At 45.5% G+C, this 20,103-nt stretch overlaps 3 protein-coding genes across 3 annotated transcripts; 2 read left to right on the plus strand and 1 right to left on the minus strand.

Moving 5' to 3' along the window:
• Positions 1 to 2,198: 2,198 nt before the first annotated feature.
• CLAFUR5_07994 (Aspartate aminotransferase, cytoplasmic) lies at positions 2,199 to 3,644 on the plus strand (the record flags this gene model as incomplete). The annotated part of the gene is made up of 3 exons (XM_047907142.1): positions 2,199 to 2,459; positions 2,514 to 2,767; positions 2,822 to 3,644. 3 exons carry the CDS (start codon positions 2,199 to 2,201, stop codon positions 3,642 to 3,644), a joined length of 1,338 nt encoding a protein of 445 aa, XP_047759039.1.
• A 2,103-nt stretch (positions 3,645 to 5,747) lies between these two features.
• CLAFUR5_07995 (Alpha/beta hydrolase nvfD) lies at positions 5,748 to 6,570 on the plus strand (the record flags this gene model as incomplete). Its single annotated transcript, XM_047907143.1, has 2 exons — positions 5,748 to 5,774; positions 5,860 to 6,570. The coding sequence occupies 2 exons, from the start codon at positions 5,748 to 5,750 to the stop codon at positions 6,568 to 6,570; spliced, it is 738 nt and encodes a 245-aa protein (XP_047759038.1).
• A 909-nt stretch (positions 6,571 to 7,479) lies between these two features.
• Positions 7,480 to 9,156, minus strand: CLAFUR5_07996 (Polycomb protein esc; the record flags this gene model as incomplete). Its single annotated transcript, XM_047907144.1, has 5 exons — positions 7,480 to 7,742; positions 7,790 to 8,765; positions 8,820 to 8,891; positions 8,945 to 9,042; positions 9,093 to 9,156. The coding sequence occupies 5 exons, from the start codon at positions 9,154 to 9,156 to the stop codon at positions 7,480 to 7,482; spliced, it is 1,473 nt and encodes a 490-aa protein (XP_047759040.1).
• Between the last annotated feature and the right edge of the window lie 10,947 nt (positions 9,157 to 20,103).

Below are 20,103 nucleotides of genomic sequence, written 5' to 3' on the forward strand. Positions count from 1 at the left end.
CGAAGTATCTACTATACTAATCCGGTAGTATATTCTTAAACAAAGCAAAGGGCGGATAGTACGTCCTTAAAAGTCGAGACGGCGAACTTGTTACTAAGTTATATAGTCTACTTATCAAGGCTTAGGGAGTCCTTACTATAGTTCTTACTAGAGAACTTAGGCTTCGGTATATCGACGTAGCTACTAGTCTTAAAGTCCTTAGATATAGTAGGATTATAGCGGACTACGTCGACGCTAGTATCTACTATCTCGTAGTCCTCCTTAATAATAACTAGTTCCTTACTCTTCTTCTTATCCTTCTTCTTACCCTTACTCTTACGTAGAGGTAGATCGACGTCGGAATCGGAGTCGGAGGATAAGTCGGATAAATCTAGATTAGATAAGTCGTAGACGCGCTACTTACGGTACTTACGGGCGGTAGGCTACTCCTTAGTCCCCTTATTAATAGGCTTACCGGCGGGCGTATTAGTAGGCTTATTACCGCGGCGGCGTCGTGACTCGGAGAGGGAACGAGCACTACGTTCCTTTAGTTTCTCGGTAGTACGGCTACGCTTAGCCTCCTCGAGTTCCTACTAGAGCGTCTAAATCTTCTATTATAGCCCTACTATATCTATAGTAGTAGGTACGGTCTTATTAGGTACGAGGCTATCGAGTCCGGCTACCTTAGCCTTAAGTATACTAACTTCGTTCTTAGTGGACTTAGTATAATTATACTATTCGTTAGCCTACTTCCTATACTTAGTTACGTCCTACTTTACCTTACTTAAGTCCTCGTTTACTTGTTCGAGGTCTTACTTATATTCCTACTTATACTTCGTAGTATATTATAACTCGGTATATATATCCTTAAACTTCTTCTTATTCAGCTCGTTAGCCTTATATAACGCCGCCCTATCTAGGATAGCTTGGCAATAATCGGCTTCGAGCTTACGAAGTACGTATAAGATAGCTTTTAGTTAATTCTTAACGTAATCGTAAAGCTAGGTCGAGTCGAGTATACGTAGCTACTCGAGTAGGATACGCTAGGTACTACCGCGACCCTAGGCGTCTATAAAGTCAACGGCGAAGTCTTTTCGAGTATTATCGTAGGACCTATAGTCGTTCTTATACTTAATAATGTCGCCCTCGTATAATAACGTAGTAAGGTTAAGAGTATCGGGGATTTCGAGCTATATCTCGTTACCTTCCTCCTCTTCTAGAAGCTAGTCGAGAATCTCGCGCTCCGTATTAGCGTACTTAGTATAGGAATCTAGTAGGACGGAGTTATCGGACTAGGTATACTAATCGGCTCGCGTAAAGAGTTCTAACTTTCGAGTTAGTCGCGTATAGCGTACGATACGTTAAGTGTTTGCGCCGCCGCTAGGGCCGGTGCCCTACGGTCTCGCTATACTATAAGTATAGTACGCCCTTCTAGCGTCTTTACTAGAAGGGAGAGAGAGAGAGCACTACGCTTCTACGCTAGTACGGGTCGGGAATTTCGAGGAGTCGCGCTATCGCGATTTTTGAGCTAAGCGGCGCTAAATATAGTAGCGTCCTTATTAATAAGCTATCGAAGTGTTACGAGGCTATAGTACGAGAGTATAGGGGTGTAATATTAATAAAGTCGATAGCTAAAGAGAGAAGTAGGTTCTAAGGTCGAGGCCTATACTTAAGGGCCGAGGTGTTACGGGTCGGCTTCGGGCCGAGCGTCACGTGATCTGAGGTCACGTGCCCCTTTGCCGATCCTTCACTTGCGGAGCGGCCGTGACAATACCTTATAATACGATTTACGTAAGTACTTAATATATAGTAGATACGTCTACTAAACGAGACACTAACTATTCTATAAACTAACTAAACGAGACATCGATATATCGACTAATAGATAAACGGACAAACAGACTCTATACCGCTATTTTTGATAAACTTGACTAACTAGGCTTCCGCCGTCGGCTAGGTTCTAGTCTAGCTTCGTTGTACCTGGCTAAGTACTCGATAGGTCATGCATCCATCACATGGAGTCGATAATATCTCGGACCGGCTTAAGAGCCTCATCGCGTCTCACCTTGTGTCCGTATACTGTGGTTACTCGTCTTTCTCCATCCTTCTGGACAGTGGCATCCGTCCGTTTATCACACCGTCACTCACTCCACATCCCCTACCCCACCTGAGCTGGACCCTGCAGTCACCGACCACAAGCTCTAGGTTCGAGTTTAAACATGTCACAAACACCGACAAACAAAGCTCTCCAAAACACACAGAACCCTCAAGACCGACTAGCACAGCTCGCAGGCCAGATGGGATCAATCAGCAACGCCACCTCCTTCACCCAGGATGTCGTTCCTCAGGCACCCGAGGACCCGCTCTTTGGGCTGATGGCAGCATACCGCAGAGACACCGACTCGAAGAAGGTGGACTTGGGCATTGGAGCATACCGTGATGACAACGCCAAGCCATGGGTCTTGCCAGTCGTCAAGCAGGTGAGATATCCGCGGTGAGAGAGGTCAAGTGCCAGCGACTGACACCACCCACAGGCAGATGAGCGTCTACGCAGCGATCCAGACCTGAACCACGAATACCTCCCCATTGCTGGTCTCCCAGACTTCACTTCCGCCTCACAGAAGCTCATCCTCGGCAAGAAATCGCCCGCCATCCAAGACAAGCGAGCAGTCTCATTACAGACCATCTCAGGAACTGGTGCTGTCCACTTGGGAGCACTCTTCCTCTCCAGATTCTACAACCCCAAGACACCAGAGGCAAAGGCAGTCTACGTCAGCGATCCAACATGGTGAGCCGTCGTTGTAAAACCTACTCCACCAGACAGCATGACTGATATACATAGGGCCAACCACAACCAGATTTTCAGCAATGTCAATCTAAAGATCCAAAAGTACCCATACTTCTCGAAGAAGACCAAGGGTCTCGACTTCGACGGCATGCTCAGCACTCTCAAGTCTGCTCCAGAGGGCAGCATCATCCTCCTTCACGCCTGCGCACACAACCCGACTGGTGTCGACCCAACACAAGAGCAGTGGAAGCAGATCGCCGAGGTGATGCAGCAGAGACACCTCTTCCCATTCTTCGATACCGCATACCAGGGCTTCGCCTCTGGATCGCTTGAGCAGGACGGCTGGGCTATCAACTACTTCGTTGAGCAGGGCTTCGAGCTCCTGATTGCTCAGTCGTACGCCAAGAACTTTGGTCTGTACGGCGAGCGTGCAGGCTGCTTCCACTTCGTCACATCACCAGGCTCTCACGCCACCGAGACTGTCACTCGTGTCGGCAGTCAGCTTGCGATCCTGCAGCGCTCTGAGATCTCCAACCCACCTGCCTACGGCGCACGCATCGCATCGCTCGTGCTTAACGACGACAAGCTCTTCGCACAGTGGGAAGAGGACCTCCGCACCATGTCTGGCCGTATCAAGGAGATGCGTAAGGCTCTTCGGAGCAAGCTGGAGGAGCTCAAGACTCCAGGTACCTGGAACCACATCACAGATCAGATTGGCATGTTCTCCTTCACTGGTCTGGCTCCCGATCATGTCACCAAGCTCCGTGAGGAGTACCACATCTACATGACTCAAAACGGTCGCATCAGCATGGCTGGTCTGAACATGAAGAACATCGACTACTTCGCCAAGTCGGTCAACGCCGTCGTGAGCGCCTAGAGAGGTCGCTGTTGCATCATCCAAAAAGCATCATGGCAAAAAGTCACGTCTGGCTCCAATCGAGCTGTGAAAAGATCTGTATAGTAGCGTTAGCCTGGTTGCTGCCTCGTTATACGACAGAGCACATAGATGTGTGTGATCAATGCAACAAAAGTCCATGCTCTAGCTTATGTTCCTCTCTTTCTGCCACTACTCTCAAGAATCTATCTGTGCACGACTGAGGCTCATGGTCATAGCCTTCTGGTGCCAGCATGGCAATGCGACGCAGTCCGTGATTCTGAGCTCAAGGAGCTGCTCTTGTGAACCATTGCACAAGCGTCGCGAACAACAGATACCAAAGTCCTTTCGACTAACAATAGAATGTTCTCGGTACTTCACCTATGGTCTGTATGCATTTCCGAGAATCGATGCAGGTCCCGCCTGATCGCCTGAGTGGTTTAAACCTTGCATGGCGAGACGGAAAGAGGCAAAAAGGAAAGGACGTATGCGGACATATTGTCACAACCACTTCCTAAGAAGCATTGTACTGCCCGCCGGACTTGAACCGGCGACTGTGATATTGGTTAGATGAATCTCGATGGTATGTGGTCAGAGCAACGCTTACCCTTCAGTGGACACAATAGGCGGCGAGGCCAGGTTGTTAGACTGACGTGATAACCAACTACACCAGGGCAGCTTAAGAGCTAATTGGATGGACGAAGAGTCCTTAAAGCTGTATATATTGTCCCAAAATTATGTGCTGGAGCTGAAACGGCAGGACATGACTTCAGACCAAGCCCAAGAACACAAGAAGCATTGAGACTGGTGCAATGTAATCAATAACATTGAACACGAAACAGTGTGGCTCACGAGGCATCGACGCTCAAAGCTCTTTCCAAATTGAAAAGTCTCCCCGCTGCCGTTCTTCTCGGAAGTCACACACGAAGCATTGCAACTCCTTCCCACTACAACGATGAAAACCTAAGGTCTAGAAATCGTCCCACTGCATCACTTACAAAGTGACTCAACGCAAATGCCAACGCCGCGGTCAGTGAGGCGCTGCTTCGAAGATGACTAGAAGGAGTCGGGTCGGTTTTCCGTCCGGAGTCACTCCCAGGACAGTGCGAATTTCTTCGCACAGCGACTTCTGGCGATGAAAGGTGATGAGGCAGGAACAAAGGGCACTATCCTCTTGAGAGTGACGCAATTTTGACCGTGAGATACATATGTAGTGATTACTGATCGACGAGGACTGCAACTATGCCAGACCCAACAAGCTGTCGAATGACCACCGCCTTCCGTGTGATGAACCCCACGTCCAGCAATCGCGACGTTTCTAAGAAACTTCGGGGCAAGGACCTCGTACCAGGCTCCCCCAGGGCTCAGCACAACGGTTACTTCGTTGACGTACGTTGAGAGCGCCCCAGCGATGTCGCCGAGGTATCGGAGAATTACCGTTGCCTGCTCACATTGCTTGAACACACGAAAGACGTGCAAGTCGCCGTGGATGCACGAAGTGGTGTCGCGACTTCTACGCAGATGCATAACATGGCTGGATTTCCATATAAAGGCATCTTCAGGCCTGAGGTGGGCTTGATGGAACAGGTGAGGAGTGGGAGCGATTATTGGGAAAGATGGCCGCGGCAACAGTGCTGAGATATCGCAAGATCGAAGTCCAGATATGGTCACCTGGTAATCCTATACAGCGTCTCGAAGAGTCAGCACGCTATCACCGCGTCCGCTCCCCGCTTGAAGGGGAGGAGTCATTCGCCCATCACGGCTCTTCGTTGGCATACGCGGTAGAACACAAGTTCCATTCAGCTTCACAACAACTGACTAAGGAGCTCAGCAGAAGAGCGAAATAACGCGAAGTAGAACTTGTTCTCTTCTTCTCTTGACGAAGCGGACAAGAGCGGCCGCACCAAAGCCAAGCTTCCTTCGAAGCTTTAAGATATGGCAACCCTAGACGCGGTCCCTTTAGAGTTCACTCAAAGGCCCTGGGGCTAAGATGTGCTGGACGCCTTATCTAATTGATATAAAAGCCAGCTCAAGGGAGGGTTGAAGCTTACGATGATCACTTGTGCATCCATTCCTTTCACTTTACCCTAGTTCACATCGCTCGAAATGGCTCCGACGACCATCGTCTCCGTGGTAAGTCGTGCAAAGCACTGCACTGCTGTTACAGGTATCAACTAGCCTTAGACATTAACACAACGTCCCGTAGCCAGGAGCATAGCACAACCCCGAATGCTACGTCAAAGTCTACACGCCCCTCCAACACCACGGCTACAATACCGTCCGCGTGCATCTAGCCTCCATCGACCCTTCCCACCCCATCCACGACTGGTCCGAAGACATCTCCCGGATCCGATCAGCCATCGAAGAAGCCGCCAACTCTGGCCACAACGTCCTCGTCGTAGGCCACTCCTACGGCGGCCTCCCCAGCAGCGAAGCAATCGCCGTTCTAGACCTCGCCTCTCAAACATCCGCAAACCTGCCCGGCGGCGTTACGCACTTGTTCTACTGCTGCTCCTTCGTCCTGTCCGAAGGGCAATCTCTCGACTCGGCCTTCGCTAGCGCTGTGATACCCTGGTATGACGTTTCCGCGGATAAGATGTTGTACAAGTGCAAGACTCCCATCGAGATGTTCTACAACGACTTGCCCGAGGAGGAGGCGAAAGCTGCAGTGGCGATGTTAAGGCCGCATGCGTTTCAGATAACGTTTTCGAAGGTGACGTATGCGGCGTGGAAGCATGTGCCGAGTACGTGTCTTTACTGTACGGCGGATCAGGCGATTCCGTATGAGGTGCAGAAAATGATGGTGGAGGAGGGAGCGAAGGGGTTTGGGATCAGGACGGAGACGGCGGAGGTGAGCCATAGTCCGTTTTATTCGAAGCCTGAGGTTATGGTGGATGTGATACGGAGGGCGGCTGGGGAGGATGTTTAGGTCTCGTCTGTCATGGTATCATTGCAGCAAGCGTATCCCATGCTATCCCATGCTATCCTCAGGATTTTCCTCAGTAGAAACTGCGCACGGCCGAGTATGGAGTTCTGCAGCGGCGCGTCAGCTCGATATCGAGAAAACTTGCAGTAAACATCGCCACCGAAGTGTGATCTACACTGTCGAATGTCGGCCCAGCTCCTCACAAAGCGGATGTGATCACGGTACCAGCGTATCCGACCGCGAAAGTCACGCCCCGAGTCTGCGATGCACATCAAGCGAAGCTCATGATCCTTGACCAGACAATTAAGACCATGCAGCCGTTGAAGGCGCCAGAATGTTCCATTGAACCGTATCGCATCATAAGACGATTTGCACAGAACACAGCGTCAAGTGCTTCGTGGCGAATTTGGCGATTGATCTGAAGCAAAGAGTGCACTAGACATCCGGTCGATGCTACCACGACTCTGCCCAGTGTGTCGTGTTCCTCCTGGTCTGACTTCGGTTCGTATGCTGTCGGCCGATCGTCTGCTGCCGCGAAATACCAAATGTTCATGCGCAGATCTGCCGGAAGGCTCAGTAAAGTCCTGGTCGTCTTCCTTGAAGGTGCGCTAGCATAGTACAGGAGTACTGCGAGCAGTGCAATGCGCGTGACACTCTGTATTGTTGTCATGGATGCTTGTCGGATGGTGAATACCCGGTTGACCTCACTCTGTTCTGCTCGACCGAGCTCAAATAAGAGCAGCGCACTTGTTTGCTGCTGTGAGACCGAGACATTTGGGCTTGGTCTTCCGCAATTTCACCAACGGTCCGCTGCAGGCGAGCTGATAAGTGTGATTCAGCTGTCCCAGATATGATCTTACTTCTAGGTGCCGGTCAGAAGGTCGTAGTGGTGAGATCTTTACCACAAGGGCCTTAGGTGCCACTCAGGGTCTCGTCTTGCAGGTTGACCACAGCTTTGTCCCGATGGAAAATGGTAATCATGCCTAGATCACCGACAGCAATCATCCAAGTTCCATCCGGGCTCCAAGCAATCTGCGAAGTCGCGAAGTGGCGCAGAGTTCCTTCGACTTTCGATAGCTCTGTCTTTGACTCTTCGGTGTGATGAGGCTTGATCAGTAGATAAGGATCTGCAAGAGCATACTCTCGCTCGGCGGTCACGGTGGACGACGCATCTGCTGTAGTCATATCAGCAACGAAGTAACAAATGCAGCATGTTACGTACGAGTGGTGCTCGGTGTGACCTCTGCGACACTTTCACTCCGCCTAATATCTCCGAGTCTCTGTAGGTTGTTTGTCGCGGAGACTGTCTTGGTTTTCCGGCCCCTTGATTTCTTCAGCTTGGCAGCATACTTGGGATCAAGTCCTTCATCCAATCTCTGCAGGTCCCAAAAACAGAATTTCGACTTTTGATCACCCATGGCCAAGATAGGTCTCATCACAGGGGCGTGAAGGAAACCGAATCGTTGGTAGAATCGGTCGGTATGTGGCATGTCCAACGTCAGCAGCCGCTTGAATGCAAGGCCTTCATCAGAGGTGAATGATGTGCGCGTTCGCCGGAGGCCTTCAGGTATAGGCGGCTGAGAAGGTCGCGTAGCTTCAGGGTCGAAACCTTCGATTCTCCAAATTAAGATCTCATTTCTGTCCTGGTATTTCGGATCTCGTGCCGCACGAGAGATGATTAGATCGTCGTAGAAGGCAAAGCTGTCAACGTAGTTGGAATGTACCTCCTTGGAGAAGAAATGTGGGTGATAGACAACCATCGGCTCCTGGTCAGGCGGGCTGCCATCTTCTCTTCGCAACTCTTCGAGATCTGGCACAGCCCACAAGCACACCGCGGTATCGATGCCACCGGTGAGCATCCACTTGCCGTTCGGATGTAGGTGCATGGCTAATACAGGCGACTTGTGACCCTCGCCGCCGAAGAGCGCCACACATGGTTGCTTCTCGTACTCAGGCTCGAGGTTCCATAGGCGGATCGTGTTATCTTCTGCAGCTGAAAACAGGAGGCTGGTGGAGAGTGGGGATACCGCAAGGTCATTGATGCCTTTTCCATGCCCAACAAGATTCCGAACTGGTCTGCCAGTTTCCACGTCCAGGATCTTGATATGCTTCGGTTTGTGACCCGCGATGCAAAGCAGCGGCTTCCGCGTTGTGGGGTGTTTGGTCCATACAAGACTGTTGTAAGACGCGATTGATTCCTTTGTGGGTCCGTCAGCCGTCGAAGCAGGTCATGGGGCGGGATAGTCAATTACCTCTTCGTCCACGATCCAGCTCAACACCTCAAAATGCGGTTCTGAGCCCAACTTCGTGCGGCACACGGCCACCTTTGCCCAAATTAGCCTTGTGCATGTTGTTACACCGCGCAGCACTTACTCACACATTCTTCAGCAACCAAGGCAAAAACCTGGTCATCGTCGATGGTGTTGTACGGGTAAAACTTGACGTCGTAGATGGTTCTTATTTGAGGACCCTTGTCTCGCTCGAGAATCAGCTTGCAGCGTAGTGATGTGACACGATGTACATACCTGTTGATACCGCTGTCAACCTCGAGCTAGTCAGAAGCGCAGGAAAGACATCGTCGATTGGCATGTTGTCGGTATCGGGCCCGGAACCGCCGAATGTGCCGACTGTGTGAGAATACCTGGACCATCCAAAGCTAGGGCTCGCGGACCACTGCCGAACAAGTGCTCTATGCCAAGATATGTATACAGCAACACTGCCGGCCACCCAGTCTCAATATGCAGAAGCTTTAGGCCTTCGACAACACTGTCTTCGGAATTGCTCGGGTTCGCGACGAAAACCAGGCACGACGAACGTGTGCTGAGCGGCCGCTGAGGAGCCGGTGGAATGAAGGACGAGGGTGACGCCGTTCGGCTGTCATCGACGATGTTGATGCAGGCTGTCGTCTGCGGTCCGCGGCTATGGTTTGGTGGTTTGGCCTGGCGGGTCCTGCAGCAAGCCTCTAGTCTTTGTGTCTGGTTCTCAAGTGGCGTTGCACTCACACCGAAAGCGCCACTTTGCAAGGCTCTTTTCTTCCCTTGTGAGTAGTCGAGTGGTGGCTCCTGAAGAAGCCCAACAGCATCAGCAACTCTCCGGCGCAGACGTAATCTTTAAGACATTCCGAGCGTGGGAAGCTGCAGGTAAAGCGACTCCCGGGCAAGGCGCTTTCCTCCTCCAAGTCCCGGCAGCTGGTCCACAAGACACTCGCCCGGGTTGTAACGTGTCACTTATGTGTGCTTCCAGGCGAGCGTTGTGGTGAGACTGCGAGTCCACTCTGTGGAATTGCTTGAGCGCGAGTTACAACGCGCGTGCTCGTTCAACAATCAATGGCGGCTTCTGGCTGTTTCAGGCTATTGGAGAAAATAGGCGCGAGCCGTTCAAGAAAGTGGGACATACATTAGAGCAGCGGCTAGTTGGCGAGGAACGACGAGCATGCACACTGAAGTGATGGCGTGGGACGCGGACGCGGTGAGACGGAGGATGCTGTTGCTGCTGCTGTGATCGCCTCGCCTCAACGTACGCCCGACGTCGTCTTTAAGCAGTGGCCTGACATCCAAGGCGAGCAAGGCAGGTGCAGGTGCAGGTACAGGTAGGGATCGAGAGGGAAAATGATATCTCACTTTGCCTGACCCGATTAGGCTTAGTGTGACATCAGTATTTATCGCTGAAGTGATATTATTTTCACTTTACACTAAACACAACTTATAGGCTATTCAAGATTGAAGTAGACTCTAACAATATATAATATTAAAGTAAAAGCTTATATATAAGTTACTATCTATTAATGTACTTAATAATACTCTTCTATTAAATATGAAAACCATTTAGGTAAATTAATAAGAATATTTACTATTTAATTAGCGCTCTTTACTATAGAAGTAAAGTAGAGTAGTAATGATATAAGTTATCTAACTTATTATATATATAGCAATCTAAGAGTATATAATATACTTTACTACCAAGCGGGCTATACTACTAAGCGGGCCACTTTTACTAAGAACTGTACCACTTCTATAGATACAGCTAGATAACTACTATTATAGCGTATATTATCTTTAAACGAGGCTAAACTGACCTTAGCTATCTAGGCTACGAAACGCGACGTAATAATTACGAATCGACTTGCTATTAAGGTATACGACGCGTCTCGAACTATACTAGGGTATCGATTGAATAGACGACCTTCTCGGAGTAACTACGAGCCCAATTCGAAGAAGCTTATAGAGCTAGAAGAGAGGGTAATACTTAAGTATATATTCGAGCTAGATCTTAGAGGCTTCCCGCTATTAAAGGCTAGTATACAAGTAATAGCCGATTTATTACTATAAGAGAAGGATCTTAAGCCCGCTAGTCCTAATTAGATAGACAGGTTGATTAGGCGGTATCGTAAGCTAAAGATTCGTATAATATATAGATACGATCGTTAGCGAGCCTTAATAGAAGATCTAGACGTTATCGAGAAGTAGTTCTTACTTATACGTAATATAAAGGAGAAGTATAGTATTCTTAACTAGGACACCTATAACTTCAACGAGATAGGATTTATAATAGGTGTTATTACGTCTTAGAGCGTCGTTACGGGTTTAGAAAGGCGTAGTAGAAAGAGGAAGGTCGTTTAATAGGGCAATAAAGAATAGGTAATAGTGATTAAGACTATCTATATAGACGGAATAGCGCTCCTACCTTACGTTATTCTTATAGGTAAACAGTATATTAGTACCTAGTACTAAGACGGTAACTTAGGTCTAGACTATACAATCGGACTAATAGAGCACGGCTGGACTAACAATAAGTTTGGTATACGGTAGCTAGAGTATTTCTAGAAGTATACTATAGCTCGTACGACTAGGATATAGGGACTACTTATTATTAATAGCTACGAGAGCTATAACTCGAAGGCATTCTAGAATCTATATAAGGAATACAAGATCTTAGCCCTATATATACTATCGTACGCGTCGTACTTACTCTAGCTATTAGATAAGTTACTATTCGCCTTTAAAGAAGGTATACGGTACTTAGCTCTCGGGCTTAGTACGCTAGTATATTACTTATATCAATAAAGTAGAGTTCCTACGCGCCTTCCGGGTAGCCTTTAACGCTATATTTAGACAGGAGAACATCCTATCGAGCTTTAGAGGCGCTAGTTTAGTTCTATTCAATCTATAGGTAGTGATAGATAAGCTTAATATTAAGCTACGTACGCTAACCCCTCTAGCTCCGGACTCTACCTCTTAGGAGTCGAAGACACTACGAACTATAAAAGAATTCGACTCTTAATCGACACTAGTAACGAACAAAGTACGTGCCCGGGTAGGTTTATTGCTAAACTCGTTATAGGAAGGGATGTATTAGCTTATAAAAGGGAGTAGAGAGATAGCGTATTAGATAGCTCTTATACGAACCGAGATTAGTAAGCTACGCAAGTCTAACGAGGCCCTTATATAGCGGAAAGTACGAAAGCGCAAGTATATTTAGTCTAGAGGGTCTCTAACCTTCGATAAGGCGTCGTAATTAATATCTCTAGAGGATACTAGGAGGTAGGAAGTAAGTAGAGAGTCGCTAGATAGTGTTCGGCTAGTACTAAGGCTACGACGCTATAAGCGATATAGCGAGTCGGGGTATAACGTACGTACCTATTAAGTAGACATACTAGATAGCGAAGAATCAAAAGAGGAATTGTCCTCCTAGTAACGATTCTATAGGATGTCGTCGTATTAAGATACCGTCGTAATTGAAGTAGAAGTAGTATAGTTCTTAGTAAAAGTAGCCCGCTCGGTAGTATAGCCCGCTTAGTAGTAAAGCACGTTATAGGTAATAGCCTATTATTAAAACTTAAGGCAATATATACTAAGAATTAGGTAACTAACTAGTTACTAATAGCCTCTTTAAGAGTAATACTAATCTATTCTAGATAGATATATATAATATATACTCTACTTTTAAATTACTCTATATAAGCCTATATAGATAGATAGATATCTCATTTAAGCTATTGTAGTGCCCTTTGGCCTATATAGCTATACTATCTTATTTTCGTATATATAGAGGAGAAACCGTTTTAGTAAAAACCCCTCCTCCTTCTCGCCTATCTTTTCCCCCTTATTATCGCCTTAGATTTCCCTTATTAGGGGTACGCTAGTATTATAGGCCTACCCTAATAACTATCCTATCTATAACCTCCCTAGCTTCCGCCTCTTATCTATCTAACCCCCCGTCTTACTAGCGAGGCTAAACTACTAAAGGTATCCCTAGTATAGTATCTACCGAGCGATTCGGCGAATGTTACCTTTGTCCCTAATAATTGACTTATAGTTTCTCCTTCCCGCTTAGTACCTCTAATTTCCCCTACTACTCGCCTACTACGGGTATCGTAGTAGTATATATTCTAGGTTTTACGATAGGTAGCTATACTAGTAGGCTAGGCTTTAGATGTCTAGTACGCGTCTCCTAACTAGGTAGGCCCTTAGTCTAATATGTTCGGACCTAATTTAGATCGCTATACTTACCTCGGCCCTTATAAGGTCTCTATATAGCTAGTAATTATGTCTCTAGAAAGCTCGGAGTACTATCGGGCCTATTGTCTTAGGGAGCTTTCTTTTCTAGTCCTACTCCTACAGGTAGCTCGCTATCTATTCCGCTAGACTTTAGGTCTTAGCCTTACTCCCGCTAGGCTAGCGGGTCCTACCCTCCTCCTCTTTTCGTACGAGCTATTCGGTGCTTATCTATACGGCTATATAGGTAGTAAGGTTATCTTCTTTTTAGCTTGTCCTATATCCGGCCCCTCTCTAGTAGCGGCTTTCTATCTTATTCCTTACCTCCTAGATCGTAGTTTATACTAGGTAATCTATCGTCTTTGCCGCGTATTCAATTCTTATTCCCCGGATATATTAGCCGATTAGTAGTATTCCCGTCTCTATTTCTACCGTGCTTATTAACGTTATCTTATATACGCCTAGTATTCTATATAGGTTACCTACCTAAGTCCTATTTAGGGGTTACTCTATCCGTTTTAGGATCGGCTTACCTACGCCTCCTATACCCTAAATCTATGCCCTATATAATATAGCTAGTCTAACGATCGCCTTATATATTACCCTTACCTTTTCGAATATTACTCCCTATACAGACGCCGTAAGCCTCTTTATCGAGGCTTCGTTAACTTACGCTCGACTCTAGGCTTTCTTAATCTATACGTTCTAGCTTAGCTTCGGGTCGAGCTAGATCCCTAGTACTCGTAGCTCCGCTAATAGCTTAGTCTCGTAGCCTTAGATTCTTACTACCGCCTTGATATTATAGTATGTTCTCGCTTTACTAAAGTGTATAAGCTAGTACTTTTTAGGGGCGAACCGGGCACTATAGTTCTTTATCTACTCCTCGCATTTCTTATACCTATCTTTAAGGAGGCGACAGTTCTCCTCTATCGAGTCTAACTAGGCTAGAATGTTTATATCGTCTACGAATCCTAATACTAAGGTTTACGGAGAGGTGAGTAGGGGAATTAGATTGGACATAATTATTAGAAATAGGATAGGGGAGAGAGTAGATCCCTAAGATATTCTAGCCTCTACCTTTACCGGGTCGGACGTATACCTCCCTAGGACTAGGTATATCGTCCGTTCCTAGAGAAAGGAGTAGACGAACTTTGTTACCTACTAGGGGATGTCTTTCTATTATAGAATATATATTAGCCTTTAGTATAAGACGTTATCGAAGGCCCCTACAATGTCGAGGGATAGTAAGGACGCCGCTCGGTTCCTACCGTAGTACTAGAGGGTCTAAATTTGCCCCGTAATTAGCTCTATTACTATTAGTGTCGATCGCTAGCTTCTTCCCCCTATCTATATTACTAGGAGTACGTAGTTGTCCTCGGCTAGCTACGTAAGTCTCTAGGCTACTATCTTCTCTAGAACCTTCCCTATCGTATTTAGAAGTACAATTAGTCTATACGATTTGGGCTAAGTATAGTCCTCCTTCTATAGCTTACGTAGCACTACTGTTATAGACTCTCTATACGGCTTCGGGTGATACCCTAGCCGTAGGTACGCGGTAAATAGGTTTATAAGGCTCGGGCGATCTCTTCTCTATACTCTTTTAGTAGTATATTTAGTATCCTATCTAGGCCTAGGACTTTTCGTCCTTTTAGCTTACTTATAACTCCTATTACTATATTAGAGCTAACCGCCTAATCTATGTCTAGGGGTTCCGGGTATATACTCGGGTCGATATCCGTAAGGTCTACCTCTACTTACGTCGAAAGGAAATGGTCGGCTAACGCTTTTGCCTTACCTAGGGGCGTAGTCTAGGCAATCCCTTCGCGGTCTACGATTAGAGGGAAGTAAGGGGTTCGTTACTCTTTAGGTAGTCGTGCCTATTTAGCTAGTCTTTATATCTATTCCGGGTTTTCTATAACGAGCCCGATCGTCGCTCTCTAGTCCTATAGCTTATCGCGTCTTATCTATACCTTCTTCTCTTATATTACACGATAGTATTACTCCTACGTCTCTTAGGTATGCTCCTTCGTCTACTGTCGCCTTGCCCTTCTAGCCTCTTTTACCTTCGTAGAGTATTTAGGGGTCTAGAAGGCCTTCTACTACGTTAAGGGCCGGAGTAATAGCGTATATTGTTCCGCTACTTACTATATAACCGAGGTAATCTGTTCCGCTACTTGATCTAGCTAAGCTATCGTCTCGAGTTCCCTATACTACGGTAGGTTTACTATTAGGAAGTCTCTTATATCGTCCTAGCGTACCTTCTCCTAGTTACGGCGTAGTTCGCTTACTAGCTCCTCTATCGCCTTCACCCCTAGCGTTATTTAAATAGGGATATAGTCTAAGGAGGCCTCTAGCGCGTAGTTCGGTCTATATTAGACTAGTGTCTCTTTAAGTTCTCGTAATAGAAAGTATAGGTCGATTATACTTATACTTATACGGGCCTTCTACGTCTCTATTCCCTTTAGTATTACTAAGGCCATTCCGTAGCGTACGATTATGTCTAGTAGCTTTCCCCCTAAAAACGTGTACGCGGGAGTGAAGTCGAATCCCTACTATAGGTAGTAGAGGTTAAAGTCGCCGAGGAGTACTTACTTCGTGTCTTAGCTTAGGGTCCGCTCTAGGTAGGCAAGGGTTCCTAGTTCCCTACTCGTCCGACCCCGCGGTAGCGGGTTATAAACGTTATAGATCTAGATAGAGCCTTATATCGTGTCGATCTAGATTAATGTTACGTCTCCTAGGTTACCCTACTACGGTAGTATAACCTTCTACGACTTAAGGTCTATAGTCTTACTTACGTATATATATGTCCTTAGGATAACGCCTCGTTTACCCGCGATTACGGTATAGTATTTCCGGTTATTATAAGTAGCTAGGAGTCCTACGTAGGGGTCGATCTATAGTTCCTATACCGTAATAACGTAGTACCGTAGCGGGTCTAGCTCTTATAGAAAGTAGCGCTAGACCTTATCCCTACTTTTGTTTACGTTATACTATACGATAGTAATGTCGTCGTATAGTATTATTCGTTATCCGTAAGGTCTATTTCCGTACTAACCTACTATATCTCCTAAGCCTACATCCCGCTATCCGGCTAGCTATAGGACCGCTAGGGCGCCCTAAAGATTTGTATTTCGCCTAGTTCGTTAGTAGCCTAGTTAAGGTGTCGAGGACTACCGAGAGGTAGATACGTTTAAGGTTAGGTTCCCTTAATTATCTCTTCTACCCTCTTCCTCGTACTCGGCTTAAAGCCCTTATATACGGTAGGTCCCTCCTACTATCGTTAGGGGCACCTAGCTAGTATAGAGATCCTTACTTATCTTACTCGTTCTTATACTACTATTCTAGCTAGGCATTAGTTTAAATACGCTAGGTACCTTCTACCGTAGTATATATACCTACTCTCCTTTTTTAGGCATTCCCTTCCCTAGTATAGGCCTACGTAGTAAGGGTACCTTAGGGTCTTCTCCCCGTATTTTAGGGCTATATAACCGTACTGTTAGTATTAGAAGTATTGTAGTACCCTATAGCTACTCTAATAGATCTCCGTGTCTATTCTCTCGTAGTTCTAGAATAGCCTATTGTCTAGTATCTAGTTAGCTTGTTCCGCTGTCTCTACCTAAATAATAAGCGATAAATACGTCTTTTCTCGGTCTACGGTCTTATATAGCTATGCCGCCTTCGTTAATCGTACTCCTAGGGAGGTGTTCTAGTTCTATACTTAGAGGTAGGGAAGGTCTTCGACCTTGAATGTCCTAGGGACCCCGTAGGCGATGACGGTATACTATTAGTAGGAGACTCGTATAGACTTCGCGACTTTAGTAGTCTACTCCTTATAGGTCTCTAGCTTTCGTCTATTAGACTCTTATACGGTAAAGAGTCTTACTACGCCTATTATCTCTACCTTCGCTCTAAGTACCTCCTTTTAGCCGATTCTATCGACAATCTCCTTACTTATTAGTGCTACGATTTCTTGTTTCTCCGCCGGATTAGTAATATATAGGCGTACCGTATTACTTGCCTTCGTAGAGGGTTAATTCTTGTCTACTACTACTAGGACCTATATAGTTAGTCTCTAGGCTACCTTCTATATTACTTATTAGATTGTCTTCGGGATTTAGTATAATAGCGCTTTCAGCGCTCCTAGTAGCTATACTATAGTATTCTTATATACCCGGGCTAGGTGTTCGTTATCCCCTAGTAAGTTTTCCGCCTCCCTATATAGGGTTGTCTACGCTATATTATTTGTCGTTAGCCTCTACTTTCTATATAGTAGGCCTTAGCTTATATCCTAGGGTTTTCCTTAGTTTATTCCCCGGTTTAGCTCTTAGTATAGAATGTTCGTAAGGCTATAGCTCTCGTTAGTTACTCTTCTTCGCTACTATTCGGAGTGAGGTCGCGCTTCCTAATTCGGTAGTTATCCTCTATAATCCCGTAACTCTAGGGTCTACCGTTAGGGGAACGGAACCTTAGTTCTAGGGTTCTTTATACTACGATTACGTCGCCGCTAGCGTAGGCGGGTCGCTACTACTTAAGTAGATTACTCGTCTTAATAAGGGCTGTCGAATAGATAGTCCTCGTTAATGTTCTGCTCTAAGTTTTTACTAGGGATATATAAGAAAACGTTAATAAGTACGGTAGAAATCTCCTTATTTAATAGCTTCGTAACTTCGGCCTAGTCTTCCTTTACTATAATACGGATCGTAACTATATTATATATTAGGCGGGGGCCTAGTATCGATACCGCGACCGATACCTAGCTATAGAGGTGTTGATTCCGGGTGGCCTTATTAATCGCCTAAGACGTCGTCCTTATTTCTTATTGCTATAGGTAATACGATAGTACTAGCGCCGTACGTAGCTAAGTGATTATTACCTAGAGAGACCGGTATAGGAGCTAATCGTTAGTTTCTATACTTTTTACGTCCTCTATAAGTTACTACTAGTTGTCTTAGGGGAGCTTTACCTATAGAGCCGTAGGCGTCGGTAGTACCGTAGCCTAGGCTACTATTACCTAGGAGTTGCCTAATATAGCTAGGTACCTCCGCGGCGTTTAGAGCTAAAGAAATATAGTAAAGACAACTTTAAGCTATCTAAATTAAATAAGGTAGAACTCCCTTAATTCTAGAGGTAGTAGCCTACTTTATAGATCGTTAGAATAGCCTTAATAAAGGCTTTCGAATGTGTCGTATTTAGCGATGCCTTAATAATATAGCGTCCTAGTACTATAGTTACTAATAACAATATAATAAACGTCTTAATACCCATCGTTATATATAGCCGTAGTAGGCTACCTATCGACCTCGATCTATATTATAAGTAGAATACGGAACTTATCGTAAGTAATATACTATACCGCGAGATTTTATAGGGTTTAAGCTATAACGTGCTTTACTACTAGGCAGACTATACTACCGAGCGGGCCACTTTTACTAAGAACTATACTACTTCTATAGATACAGCTATATAACCACTATTATAGCGTATATTGTCTTCAAACGAGGCCAAACTGACCTTAGCTGTCTAGGCTACGAAACGCGACGCGATAATTACAAATCGACTTACTACAAAGGTATACGACGCGTCTCGAACTATACTAGGGTATCGATTGAATAGACGACCTCTTCGGGGTGACTACGAGCTCAATTTGAAGAAGCTTATAGAGCTAGAAGAGAGGGTGATACTTGAGTATATACTCGAGCTAGATCTTAGAGGTTTCCCGCTATTAAAGGCTAGTGTACAAGTAATAGCCGATTTATTACTATAAGAGAAGGGTCTTAAGCCTGCTCGTCTTAATTAGACAGACAGGTTTATTAGGCGGTATCGTAAGCTAAAGGTTCACATAACACGTAGATACGATCGTTAGCGAGCCCTAATAGAAGATCTAGACGTTATCGAGAGGTAGTTCTTGCTTATACGTAATATAAAGGAGAAGTATAGCATCCTTAACTAGGACACCTACAACTTCGACGAGACAGGGTTTATAATAGGTGTTATTACGTCTTAGAGCGTCGTTACGGGTTTAGGAAGGCGTAGTAGAAAGAGGAAGGTCGTTCAATAGGGTAATAGAGAGGGAGTAGAGAGATAGCGTATTAGATAGCTCTTATACAAAGCGAGATTAGTAAGCTACGTAAGTCTAACGAGGCCCTTATATAGCGGAAAGCACGAAAGCGTAAGTACATTCAGTCTAGAGGGTCTCTAACCTTCAATAAGGCGTCGTAATTAATACCTCTAGAGGATACTAGGAGGTAGGAAATGAGTAGAGGGTCGCTAGATAGTGTTTGGCTAGTACTAAGGCTACGATACTATAAGCAATATAGCGAGTCGGGGTATAACGTACGCACCTATTAAGTAGACTTACTAGATAGCAAAGAATCTGAAGAGGAATTGTCCTCCTAGTAACGATTCTATAGGATGTCGTCGTATTAAGATACCGTCGTAATCAAAGTAGAAGTAGTATAGTTCTTAGCAAAAGTAGCCCGCTCAGTAGTATAGCCCGCTCGGTAGTAAAGTACGTTAACTATAGAGTCTATATTACCGTACTAAGCTTTAAGCGGAGGCTCGATAAATAGGGGCTATCTAAGGTTAATATCCGTATAAAGTTCGATAAACGGTAAGAGTAGTATCTATAGAGTAAGATCGAGTATAACTTTTAGTAATGTTCCGTATTAGATAATAAGCGGATAGTTAAGATATTAAAGCGAGATAGATATAAGCTATCGTTAAATTAGTATCGATATATACGAAAGTTAATAGAACTTATAAGGCGTATACTACCTAAGAACGAGGAAGAGATTAAGTAGACTATCTACAAAGTTCTAGAGGTTATAATTACTCCGAATAACTTATAATATATAATAGAGGTTATTGTACTATTATAAACTACTTACCTAGAAAGAATTGTTTTATTAGTAGGTACGTAATTATCTATCTATTAAGGCCCTCCTTTCCTAGAATAGTATTATAAAGTACTTACTTGTAGCCGCTTATATTAGGCGCTACGAGTAAGTACTTTATACTAAACCCCTAGGAGCGTATTTATATT

The sequence above is a fragment of the Fulvia fulva genome, chromosome 3 (genome assembly GCF_020509005.1).
Source record: "Fulvia fulva chromosome 3, complete sequence".
Taxonomy (NCBI): Eukaryota; Fungi; Ascomycota; class Dothideomycetes; order Mycosphaerellales; family Mycosphaerellaceae; genus Fulvia; species Fulvia fulva.